The 13,528-nt window shown below is 47.8% G+C and overlaps 1 protein-coding gene across 1 annotated transcript; it reads right to left on the reverse strand.

The window, feature by feature from the left end:
• Positions 1 to 4,775: 4,775 nt before the first annotated feature.
• TOB2 (transducer of ERBB2, 2) lies at positions 4,776 to 13,300 on the reverse strand. Its single transcript, XM_075009965.1, has 2 exons — positions 13,066 to 13,300; positions 4,776 to 5,953 (listed from the first exon to the last, which is right to left on the reverse strand). The coding sequence occupies exon 2, from the start codon at positions 5,866 to 5,868 to the stop codon at positions 4,852 to 4,854; it is 1,017 nt and encodes a 338-aa protein (XP_074866066.1). The 5' UTR covers positions 5,869 to 5,953; positions 13,066 to 13,300; the 3' UTR covers positions 4,776 to 4,851.
• Between the last annotated feature and the right edge of the window lie 228 nt (positions 13,301 to 13,528).

Raw genomic sequence — 13,528 nt, forward strand, 5'->3', positions numbered from 1 at the left:
TCTATTTTTTCCCATTCCTGGGTGGAATAAATGTTATGTTTACTGAGGCACAACTGGATGTGCACCAGCAGTAGAAACACGGGCTGCCCTCTGTGGGTGTGCTGCTAATCAGCTGGATAGCACCTGAATCCCTCCTGAGCAGCTGCCTTAGCACGCAGATTACAGTGAACACTGTTCCTAAGCAGTGCAGAGGAGAGGAAGAGTAATTAGGTTTTGGTAAACTCAGGTGATGGACTGTTTCCACTTGCCCCATTACGTATCCAACAGATTCAAGCTGCCACAATAGCCTATCATGCAGCTTTTTGCAATGAAAACGATGCACAAAATATCCAGGGATCAACTCAGTTCCTCCTTTCCATAGCAGAGAGGAAGTTTCAACATTCTACAATCCCACTTTATACTGAACTCGACCAGAACTTGGCAGGGTGGGTGTGCAGTAAGCAGGACATTATTATCTCCCTCCCTGAATCAGACCCAAACTGCTAGGAGAAATGCCAGAGGCTCCTGAACAAGCTTACAGGGTGAGATGAAGACTAGATTAAGCCCTTAGCTTCAGAGAAACTTTCTTCACTCATACTTAGAGGAACATTTTGGGTGCTAGACCAACCGGCTTTACTTCTCACCTAAAAGTCTCCAATGGTGCATGCTGGGGCACATCTATACCACCATTCCCTGCAACAACCAAAGTTCATTGTTGAAGGCTTTCCCGGGAAATGTGATCAGGGCTGGGCCTGTTGAGTTTAGGAAACCAGGGCAGATTACAACTCATCATGATATGGCTGCAGGCCACACACGTACTTCCAGACTAGATCAGTCAGGGGAGAGCCTGTATTTTTCAGAAATGTCAATACTGATGGGATATTGATTCACTAGGAGAAATCCAAAATTTGAGTGAGAGAAGGGGCCCCAAGGACTAGAGGCAGCTTAGTTTTCAGCCCCTTTCAGCTGTGAGAGGTACCTCCTTTTGCTGTTCATTAGTGCTCAGTGTTGTGGCACTGAGATTCACAAGATGTGGAAGCCCCTTCACTGCTGCTATCCATCAGAAAGGCTGCCTTCCTGAAGTCTCTTTTGCTGTATTGCACAGTAAGGCACCTTACTGGACTTTTACATTGTCCTCTGTAGCATCCATCACTCCACTGGTTGCGAAGGGAAACCAGAGTACAGGCCTGTGGGTTTATGTGGAGAAGGGTACCAGACTAGATGAGCCAGAGCTTTTACACAATGCAACATGAGGTGGAAGAGTGGCTGAGATGGCTTTCTAGGAGGGCGTTAATACCATGATGATTTTGCTGTCTATCAGGCCAGAAAGCAAGGTCTCCCACTCTGAGTCTCCCCAACTTGAGTGCAAAACACAGGACGAGAAGCTATTATGTATCATGCTTTTAATACAAACTTAAAAAAATCTGGAACAATAGAAACTGTACAGATTTGATCAACTTTTTGTTTTGTTTTTAACTAAATCTCTAGACATGCCAATGTCCCGTTCCAAAATATTGCACAACAGTCTGAATACAAAACTCTGATTGTATTCCTCCTTCGCTAAAGAAAAAGTCAGCAGCCCCCGGCCCCCCTCTCTCAGTAGACCCCTTCTCATGAAAAAAACAAACACAACAAACATAGGCACTCTATGTTACGAAACGTACATAATTTTGTCCTTCATGTTCACGCATTTTCTCTTGGTCTCCAGGATCACACAGCTGTTGATTCTTTCTTCACAAGGGGTTGAGGAGGAGACAGGAGGGAGCTGGGGTGTGGAGAAAGGAATTTTCACTGCGTTTTTTTTTTTTAAAGTTTTTTTTCCTGAAAAAATATTTTTCTTTCCTCTTTTTAAGAAAAAATCTCAAAGAAAAAATTACATTTTTACGTTAGAAATATACATATATTATATATACCTCTTACATTTTACAAATGTAGCAAATTATTCAATACAAACAGACATCAACAAAAAAAACACAAACCCATAAAAAATAAAAGTTAAAAAAAACTCTCGCTTGCTCTTTTCCTAAGAAACCAGGTTAATTAGTGCAGGTTTTAAAAAATAAAATTGAAGCTGAACGCCTAAATCCAAGACAAGACCAAAAAAGGCCATTAGTTTAATTGCCACCAGTGCTGGAGAAACGCTTCTGAAGCACATTTTTTTTTCCTTTAGGATACAAAGAGGTTGGTCCCTCCCCTTTCCCTCCTCATATTTGCGACACTAATTTTAAAGCAGTTACAATATGTATAAGCAGGTTAAAGCAGCGTCAAAGCTTCACACATGTAGCAGGTGGCTGGTGATAGTCCATCTTTTCCCCCACTTCCTATGCCATAAGAGGGTACACAATCCCACACAGGCAATGACTGATGGCAGCATTTTGAGGATGAGTGGGGTGGAAGCAACAAAGGAAACTGGGCTGGGATGCCAGCCGGTCCCCTGAGATGAAGAGAGTTATTTAATCCAGTGCAATAGTCTGGCAGTCTACAGTATACTCAAAGGGGAAAGGACTGGATGGCAGTGGTAAAGTTGGTGGGAAAGAGGATCAACTAAACAGATCCAAAGTGTCTCTAGGCTTTCCATCTTCAACCCCGCAGGTTTCATACAGACTGCTTAGTAGCGGCCACCCTGGCTTCCCACCCACCTGCCAGTTAATCACAGCGTGAAGCAGCCTGCTTTGGGAAATGGTGTGGTGGGATTCAACCCAAGAGTGCCATTCCCGTTAATGGAACAGTGGGATGGATTTAGAAACATCCCTCTGGAGACCAGGGTGCTGTCTGTTGTGGCAGTGTAGTCCTGTAACCCAAGCAAGGCTAACTCCCCAACACGCACACGCAGAAGAGGGCTGGAGTGTCATCAACTCAGGGTTTTTAGGGAGTGGGGAGAAATGGGAGCTCAAAGCCTATTTCCACCGACAGCGAAGTCTTGGGAAAGTAAACCGGATCTTACCCCTTACTTGAAGAAATACTCAGGGTGAGTCTAGTTAAAAAACAAACATCAGACACAGCTGCAATGAAAAAAAGTTTGTTTGTTTTTTTTAAAAAGGCCTCAGAGCTAGAAGTATCCACTTCAGATCTTTCCTCCTCACGCTCTTCCTAGTCCAAAGCTGACTCCCAGGAGGCCATCTTCCCACCTAGAGTGCTCAATCCAGGATAGCCCTGGGGCCAGGAGGAGGTTCTAGGCTGCTCTATCTTAGAGGAAAAGGGAACACCACACAGCATGGAGGCAAGCTATGGAATCATAAGATACAGAAGCAGCCTATCAAAAAGTCACTACTTCCTATTCCTTCCCTTACGCCAGCATTTTCTACTGGGGGCAGTGGGGGGAACAAGGGAGCAGCTTTAGGATTCCTAGCTCTGTGTTAGTCTCAGTAATGAGGAGGGAGAAACAATACATTTAGGCCCTGGACTATCTATCCACTTGTTCTCCCCACATTATCAGTCTTTGCAAATTACTAGTGCTTATTCTGCAGCAAGACCCCTCTAGACTGTCTCCCTCTGGCTGGATCCATCAGTTAACACTAGCCCATCCTGGGAATTCCCCTCTGTATTAAGCCACCTGCCCCCTCCTATCCTTCCAGGAAAGCTGAGTGGGTTTGGTCACGCTTTTATTAAAAAAATATAAGAATAAAATGGAAGGTGACATCCCTCAAGCTACCAATCAGGAAAGCAGCCTAGGTAATGCAGCCTACTGCTCTCCCCAGAAAGTTGTGCTGCCTCTTCACAGAAGGAAATACCCGCCTCTCCCACAGCCTGTAACCAAAGTCAGCTGACAGCAAGAGAACGCAAAGTATTTGGAGGCTGCTCCAAAGAAACAACAGTGAATGCTACTTATATTGGGGGGTCGGGAGAGACAAGCACATGAGAGGCAGCATATCTAACTCTGGCAATACAAGTGCAATACGTAAGGGCCAATTCTTCTTTCTTTTAGACAGCAGTGGGAAAACCTACTGTAGTGCTTGTCTATAAATAGCAACCCTACTGAACAGACACTGGTTCCAACGGCTGTGAAGAGATCAGCTCAGACAAGATCCTTTGTCCATGTGGAAGGGGAGGGAGAAGAAATCAGAAATGGACTCACGGGTATAATGCTGTGCAGTTTTAACTCTTGCACTTGTTTCTGGGTGAGTGTGCACAGAAGGTAGGTAGCTGGAAGCAGCTGTTCCATATTAGTGCCATAGCTTACCCACCATTGCTAGGAGCTGGCAAGGGAAAGGAGGCTGGGGGAACCTTACTCCAAGAGACAGGCTGTCACCAACTCTGGCAGTTTTGAAAGGTTTCGGATGACAAGGGCATAGCACTTCACGGCATGCAAGGTAAGGAGAACTCAGTACATCCACCCCATCTGTTCCTAGGCGGAGAAGGGGGACTGACTAAACATGGAAAGCAAGCCAGCCCCCATTCCATTCTCTGGTAAGCATGCAATGAAACTGTGCCCCTCTAAACTAGCATCGAAACCCAAACTAATGCACCCCCCACAAGCAAGGCAGCCTAGAACCCAGAGGTATGGGAATGCCCAGAACAAGCCCATCTCTACACCAAAGAACAAGGTACTGAAGCCCAGCTCTGAGGAGGAAGTTGGGAGACAGGAACATAAAGTGACCTATGTTTCTACCACTTCTGGACCAAACAAACCCATTACAGGAGTAAAAAAGTGGGTGGAAAAAACAAGGAGGATTGAGTTAAAAAACAATTCAGTGCTTCAGGAGCGCTGCCCAGCACAGCACGATGACTCAGGGGTCGTCTCTTTCCAAGAAGCTATATTTATAAGATTTCAAATTTTTGTGTATTTCTATCTTTCATTTTTCTTTTTCCTTTTTTTTTTTTTTTTTTTCTTCTTCAATTCTTGTTTCTCCCAAATATTCTCATCCCTGCTGGTCAGTTGGCCAGGACGACAGGCTGGAATGACTGGCTGGGATACTGTATGGTGTTCAGGTTGTAGCTGAGTCCATCCACAAAGGGAGACTTCTCCAGGAAGAGACTGTTGCTGCTGCCGTTGAAGACCTGAGCCATGTCAAAGCCACTGCCACTGCTAGCGCTAGTGTTGAACTGGGAGGCTGGTGGGATGCTGCCACCCTGATTCTCGCTTGCGGCACCACTGAAGAAGAGACCGCTGGCTCCGGAAGATCCACCACTGTAAACAAACTCCTTGGCATTGGGGGAGAGCTGCGACGGAGGAGCTTGACTCCCCCCGCCCCCGATGAAGTTCAGAGAATGCATAGAGAGGGAGAGGCCCTTGTGCTTCAGCAGGTTGTTGGTGGGTGACCTGGCCATCCTCTGCTGCTGCTGCTGAGCTCCTGCACCCCCGCCCCCACCCTTCTTCATTTTGGTAGAGCCAAACTTGGTGGCGGCAAAGGTGGCAGTGGTAAAGGTGATGGGCTGGGCAGAGCGGGGGATGAAGGTAGGGCTCGGTGACTGGCCGAAGGGTGGAGACGGCGAGTTGGACAGAGAGTTGTCCTGGCTACCAATGGGGACAAACACCTGGGCATCAGGGTTGAAGCTGCTCTTGATCTCCTTGTCCAGCTCAGCTGCACCGCAGCCCTCACTGTCATCCAGATACAGAACCTTGACAGACCCTTTCTCGCCAATTTGGTAGGAGACCTCAAAAGGGTCGATCCAGACGCTTAGTTCTTCAGGCACATTGGCCCGCACATCCTCTACAGCCAGCCCGCTCCGCTTGGCTGCCAGTTCCACCACTGGATCCACTGTTTCCCCAATGTGGACACAGCGATAGCCAGAACCCTTCAGAGGCTTTTCCGGATACCAGTGGCCCTCATATTTCTTCTTCAGCAGGCGTTCTAGCTCTTCACCAAACAGGTCTGCCCGCCTCCGGGGAAGCTTGTTATACAGGTACGAGATGATGAAGTTCAGAGCAACTTTGATCTCCAGATGCATACTCCCTTCACAGCAAGCAAGTCAGGGCAGTGTATTGAAAGAGACAAAAGACACACATACACAAAATTTGGCTCCAAAAATATTCCTACAAAAGAAGAAAAAGAAAGATGGATGAAGGGAGAAAAAAAGAGCAAGGAAACTGCAATATTGTTGAGGCAAACGGTACAGCACATTCAGAATGTCTAAATTAGGAATCAGACATTTCTATTAACAGCATCTGCAATGACACTTCCTAGAATAAAAGCTACACAAGTGCACCCAATCCTCATTCTACATGACATAAATGGATTATGGGAGGAGGGCAGGAAGAAATTCCACCCTACTAAATGGAATGAGTACTAGATCAAATTCTATGCATGATGCCATTCTTTCAAGTTATTCAGCACTGATCACCAATGAAGACAGGATAGCAAGCTAATCAGACCAGTGGCCTGGTAGTATGTATTTTATTGTGTCTCTTTCTTCAACTCTCATTTATTTCCTTTCACTCCAGGTGCCTCTGATTAAAAGAAATCACTTCCAGGCAGGATCACAAGCCTTTCTGCATCCTGAGTGCACAACTCCTCCTGAACTGTGCAGGGCAACGCCAGCATCTCTGCTGAGGAACAGCACCATCATCACTTTACTGGAAGAAGGTGGCTGCTGAGGGCTTACAGAGATGTGCACTCGATGGTCCTGCTGTCTCACGGACAAGTGGGGAGGTGAGGGTATGATGGCAGTGAGACACTACCTGGTAGCCCAGTTTTACAGTCTCCACAAAGCAGCACACTGTTCATCTTGCATTCAGTCACTCACCTTACTCACTCAGTTTAATTCAATGAGGTGAATAGTGTGAGGTGTGCACCTTACCTACACTGGCAGACACCTGTTGTGCATAGTTCCCAGCCCTCGTTATGCCAGACGCAAGGGGTGTATGGGAGAGTACTGCTCAGACTGGAGGCCCACGCAACTTTTAACTCACGTACCAAAGCAGAGCTAATCCCCCTTTCCTCCCTGATGAGGTCTGAGAAAGCAGGAAAACCCAGAGTTTGACACCACATTAATGGTGTTTGTCCAAGTACCAATGAATTCTATAGGTGGGTCATATCCTTAAAGAGAAGAGATGGGAAAGGACAGGATCTCAGACTATTGTCTCCTGCTCCACTCAGCGGGGAAGCGGCACAGCCAGTTTAATTGACTGCTTAGTCACAGGCAAGTCTGTTCTTCACTACCGTGGGCTCTGCTCAGACTAACATGCATATGCCACATTCCCCATGTTGGCAACATGGGCTTAAAAGATGCTCTCAAGTGGTCAGCCTGAACCATCTACGTTGCTGGCAAAACAGATTTTTCTTCTTTTTTGGTACGAAGCACAGAGTTAGGATCCATGCCTTCCTCCACAGAGCTGGAAACCCAGACAACACTGGCCAAGAACAGGGATGTGCAAAGTGAGGGGTGGGCCCCCTTGGGGATTGTGTGAAATTTCATAAGGCAGCGGGGGGGGGGGGGGGGGGGAGAATGCAGCATGATTGGTTGCTGGGTCTCAGGTTCATCCATCTCATTACATATGTTGAAATGCATTACTGTTTTTGTGTGTGCGCATTCACATTTAGAAACTGATTAATAAAGTGTTTATATTCTACAGACTTATTTCCTTACACATGCCAAAAGTTTTTCTTTTCCCCCCATATGAACACAATCAAAATTTGTCACTTTGGATTACATTAGATGGGTTGGGGCAGGGGGCTTTGCTAATTGCAGGGATGAAAAGCAGGGCTTGACATAAAAAGTTTGCTCACCCGGTTTAGATCAAGAGAAGCAATAATGGAAACTGGTTAGGGCTAGTTACCTACCCTAGCTGACTGACTGGCAGGGAATAAACATGCAGGATGACATGCACAATTTGTTTTTAAATGAAGTTTAAATTATTACAAAAATGGCATGCTACATTAAAAGATACTATAGTGGTAACTTACGTTCAGGGTGGGTTATTTTCAGGAATACAACAGACAGTTGGAGCTGCAAATCCCACAAAATCAACTACCACAAGAAGTTACAGAGTTCTAGAAATAAGCCACTTCAGGGTCAGCCAAGCATGGAAGTAAGGGAGTAGAGGACATGAATGACAGCTGAGAGTCAAAAAGGCACCACGAGCCTTTGGGGTTTGGATTTCAGGAGTTACTGGACCATGAGAAGTTTGTCAGGTCAGGAACTCAACTAAGTTAAAATAAAATAGAAATATGCCAGGAAGAACCATACAAGGCAGCTTTCTGAAAGGCCAGTTAGGACAGGTCATTCATTTTCAGGCTGCTGTGCAGGTGGGACTGAACAGTTTGAGACAGAGGCTTTCCACGACTTTCAAAGGAAAGGAGAACCACTACACAGGTTGAACTTCTCTAATCCAGCATCCTTGGGACATGACCAGTGCCAGATGAGAGAATTTGCTGGACCACAGGAAGTCAGTATTTTCTAGCTGCATCACCAACACTTCCGCTGCTTACTGGGCTCTTAGGGCATCTTATACCTACAGGGGGTTCGATGCACTACAATCGATCTCCAGAAGATCGATTTTGCCATGTGCGTGAGAAAATGGGGCAACAGCCACCTCTCTGGGCTCTGCCATCGACCCTGGTACTCCATGTTATGGCATGGAGTAAGGAATGGCGGCACGAGCCCGAAAAGCCCCAATCTACATAAACTAAGGAACAAAGTCCATCCCGATACATAAAATTGCATATTTGGGATCAATTTTGTTCCTTAGTGTAGACCAGGCCTTAGAAGAGGTTTAGGGGTAAATGACAGCTAAATAACAGTACTGGAGTCAGGACTGGTGGCTGTAAACAAACTTTATGGAACAACAGAAACTTGGCTATGCCCTTGAGAAGTGGTCATCCAACTAACTAAAATCATGGTTGATTATGGAGTTTGCCTACCAAGAGAGTTCCTGATTAGAGAGGTTCAATCTGTACATGCTGAAATTACAGATGCATAGTTAGCTTGTTATCCCAACTAAATTGCATAAAACCAAACTTCTGTTATTAAGATTTAAAAAAAAGGCATCCAGCATGGTCCGCTGGAATCCTGGTAAGACTGGAGGTGAGTGGGGTCACCGTTCCAATCCAGAACATTAAAGACCAGAAGTTAAGAGAGGTGATATTAGTGGATCTTGGTTTTCATACTTTTGTAACAGCTTTTGCAGAGAAATAAGCATGTTTTCAAGAACATTCCAAAAATAAGAGACAATGACAGTATACAAATATAAAAAATATAAATGATCAGAAAAACCTGTATTTGACAAAGATCCATCCCTTCAACAGAACAAGGACAGGAGGTAATAATAAAAGTCTTCTTGCAAAGAGAATCGACATAGAAATCTTTAATAAAAAACTGCTAACAGCCTTACTGGTCCTCAGCAACCCTGGGCACACTGGAACTGACAGACAGGCTCAATCAGTGGCCCATTTAACTCAGTATTCCTCCTCTAACAGTGAAGAGCACCAGATGTTTCAGAAGAAGGGGTAAAAAAAATTACAAAAAAATCCAAACAGTCCATGGATTTAATTTATATCCCGAAAACAGCACAAAGCCTCAGTGCTTCTCAGCAATCTTGCATCTTCCCCCACAAAGGAACACAGTACTACTGTGGGAGGCACGGGGGAAGAGTAGTAAAATGCAGCAACACATTTAGTATCGAGCTTGCAAGATTTGTTATAAAAATGGAGTACTTTTTTCTTTTATAAAATGGAGAATTCTCAAGAGTGTGGTGTCTGCAGTTTCAATTAAAAAAGATTAAACAAAACAAAAGCAAGCACCAGGATCACTACATACAACAGGCCTTGGCAAATGTCTTCAAATGTCAGTGACAATTTCAAGAGAGCCAGAGATACCACTTATTCCCCACCTAACACAACAAAATGTATTACATGATGATCCCTTAATCCCTGGATTGCCAATACAAGAACCTATAGGTTGAATACTAACCATGTAACAGTTGCAGCTGAACCTGCACAACTGCAGGGAAAATACACATTTCCTTTTACATACCTAGGAGGCATTCTGGGACAGGTAAGAGGCTGCAAAGGTCTTAAAGCTGATGAATAAGGTAAAAAGTATAATAGCATACTTTGCAAATAATGCCAGCCACAGAAAAATGTGCATATTCGCCACCCCCCAATACCCTCTACATATCAGTTGAACAAATACTTCATGGTGGGAGGAATGGGGTGGGGAGTCAAAAAAGGATCACAGTTTCATCAAAGATGTTAGGTTGCAGAAATGCAGGTACTCGGGAAGTTGACCCTCCCTCCTTTTGCTTGAAGGAAAAAAATGACTGCGCTCTTTAGATGAAAACAAACACGTGGAATATCTCCATTCCTCCCTGTTATGGGACTACTAGGCAGTCACCTTGTAAGACAAGTTTCAAACTGGAACAAGGTCTATTTTTCAACTTATAAAGAGTAATTACCCCGCTGAAAACAGGTCTGCAATTCTGCCCCCTCATTAAGTGCACGCAGTTGAAACAGCTTACAAAAAAATTCAAGGCCACGCTGATAGAAGATTATCCTGTTACTTTGCAGGCCACACCCTACTAAAACACCACCCTGGTCTTTAACCATCCTCACTCTCCTCCACCCAAACACTGTAAAAGGTAATCTATTTTCTACTCCAAATTTTTAAGGCACGTAAACCTTCAAAACAAAAAGAAGTAATAATATGCCGGGGGAGGGGTGAGCCCTAAGGACACACATTCTAGAACCAAGGTTTGCATGATCTACTGTTGTCTCTGTAAAAACATTCACCATCACCAATCACACAGCGTTCTTGATGGTGCTGATTAGAGGAGCAGGACACACCCCTCTCAACTCCACCCCATACAAAATACACCTACATTCGGGGGCTGTTCTGCAGCTCAGCCTCTCTCAGCTGGGAGCCCAGCCTCCTTTCTCTCCCGGCCCCCACCTCACTTTAAGCACAGCAGTCAAGGCTCACAGAAGATGATACATTTCCAAAAACCCAGCCAAGGAAATTTCTACAACCACTAGGAATCCGCCTCCCGCACCTCGCTATACCTAACGCACAGTATCCTGGGAGTTGTAGTCCTTCGCTCTCCACTTCTTCAGGCTCTCAGCTGAGCCAAGACGTGTGACCTACTTTGCATCGGAACTATGGTTCCCAATATGCCTTGCGCCAACCCTGACCCAAAGAACCAGCGCCTGCTCAGTGGAGCAGGGCAAAAAATTTTCCACGGCACATGCGCTGTTGGTATTCTCAACCCTCCCTAGCAATTGCCCAACGCAAAAAAAAAAACAAAAAAAAAAACCACACACACCCCACGTACCCTGTCATTGGGAACTGCAGGGTATTTTTAGGGATCTAAGCGTTCTCCCCCCCCTTCGGAAGGGGAAAGCTATTTACCCTTCACCTTCCCACACACAACCCGGGACATCCCCCCTCCACTACTTGAAACCATCCCCTTGGATGGGGGGCTAGGGAGGAGACGCCAAGATGGGCTCCTGGAAAGTTCTTTGACGGTATTGCAATTGCCTTTAAAGACTTAAGGCCACATTTGTGCCTCCGTTCCAACAAAAATAAGTAAAGCCACTAACCCTGCTCCCTTTCGTCCCTTGTCTCCTCACCCCCTTTATTAAACCCTGACCCACAGCGAGGGTGACCAGAGATCTCACTACTGGGGGCTTTGTCTTGTATAGGCAACGCACAACCACGGCCCCCAGCCCCTAAAAACAAAAAATAAGTGTCCTGATTTTTAACACTTGCCATCAGGTCACCCTACCCCAACCTGCCTCGCCCTTGGGGAAGGGATCAAATACCAAACCAACACACCCCAAACAAGGCCCCAGAAAGAGGCCTGCAACTGGAGGGGAGGAGAGACAGGGGCGATTCTCTCCCAGACAAGGGCAATTCTCTGCCCCCACATAAGTGACTAGGGGCGGGAGGGTTGTGGAAGAAAGGAAACCCTGTAATAACCCCCTGCCAAGGGTGTCCAGGCCCGGAGGCGAGGAGCGTAGGGCCCACCCCTGTGGGAAGGGTGCGTAGGCCCGACCTTTACTTCTGCGGGCGAGATGGCAAATGACCCCTCTCGTTCTCTGACAGATGGGGGCCCAGGCCAGCGACCTGGCTTTGTTATAGAGCGCCCGAGTCCTCTAGACGGGCCAGCAACCCCGCCGCCGAGTGAAAGGGCCTTTTGCTGGGGATCCCTCCCCTCCCCCCGTAGCAAAATACATCCTCAGTCTTTCGTAGGGGCTAGCAAAAACCTCGGACCTGATCCCCACAGGGAAATTATTCACTGGGATTATATCTGTCCCTCCGACCCCCACCACCCGCATTTTCCTGGGCTAGGGGTGGAAGGGCCGTTCCTGCGCTATGCCTCCCTCACTTGCCCTTCAGCCCCCGTCCCAGGCCCGGGGAGGGGACGTCCGAGCACCAAACAGCACCATCGCTTTGACAAAACACAATCCAGGCCTGTGCGCAGCAGCGCTCAGCGCACCGAGCCCCACGCCCCCCAACCCCCCTTCGGCCAAGGGCAGTGGCTTCCACAGGGGGGAGCGGATACAGATTCCCCCTCCACCCCGGCTTTTTCGGCATTTTTTTTTTTTTTTTTGCTCCTGTAGGGAAGACCCCTCCCCCAGCCGTCCTGCCCCCTCCCCCAGCCCAAACCGCAGGCTTGTTTTCTTTGGGGTGGGGAGGGGCGCATCTGCCCCTTTCATTTGTAAATCCCTTCGAAGAAGAATAACAAAAGCCCGAACAAAATGGTGAACTCGGGCATTTCAAGGCGTCACAAGCCCAGTGGCTGTCACACGCACACCCCCTTGCACACAGCGCTCCCACCTCGCCCCAGAAAAGCTTTACAGGGGCTGGGAGGGGGGGCAGAGCCACCAAAGCTAATGCCTCGCGCAGCTGAGAGCACTCAGATGGGGGCACCTACCCAACGCACGTCAAGGCCGGATTTTCTCCCAGCCGTCCGGCACGGTGCACAGCGGGACGGGGGAAACTGAGGCAGGGGGCTTTCTCCTCCGCCCCAGGCTCCGGGAGCCGCCGGGCGGAGCGCGCAGACAAGCCGGCCACAGGGAGACAGCGCGAGCTGGGCCGGGGAAGACAGGGGGTCCCAATCGGGGGGGGGTTGTCAATTAGCAGGTGTAAGAGAGAGGAATACAGGACCCCTGGGTGTCCCCCCCGCTCGGTAGGGAGCGCCCCACTTACTTCGTCCGCAGCTGCAGCGGGGACGGGCGGGCGACTTCCTTCTCCTTCCTGGGGCGGGTGTTGCTGGAGGGGTCTTTTTTCGCTTTTTCACGGGGTGGGGATGGGGGCTGGGTTCCAGGTGGGTGACTCCCCTTGGTATGGCCTGGGTGGGAAGGATTGTTGGGGGCGCCCCCTGGGTGAGTCTTCTCCCCCCCCCCTTATCCCTCGGCTGCGATCCGGAACCTCCCTCACCCTGGCCCAAAGTGAGCAAAGTAAATGAAAAGTTTCACCCTTAGCAACCCTGCGCAACGATCTCCTCTTCCACACCCAGCGTGACGCGTCCCGCAAAGGACAAGGGGGTGGAGGAGACAGGAGAGCCGGAACTACTTCCCCAAACCCTCGCAGGGAATTAACCCTTTTGTCCATCGGCAGTGGCTGCTGCCCGCATTCTTTGGCGGGCGTATACGCGGATGAGCAGTTTGCG

Source organism: Carettochelys insculpta, chromosome 1, assembly GCF_033958435.1.
Source record: "Carettochelys insculpta isolate YL-2023 chromosome 1, ASM3395843v1, whole genome shotgun sequence".
Taxonomy (NCBI): Eukaryota; Metazoa; Chordata; order Testudines; family Carettochelyidae; genus Carettochelys; species Carettochelys insculpta.

What these genes read in the sequence shown, in the direction of transcription:
- TOB2 (XM_075009965.1), bottom strand. Translation starts at nt 5,868, where the DNA reads ATGCATCTGGAGATCAAAGTTGCTCTGAACTTCATCATCTCGTACCTG.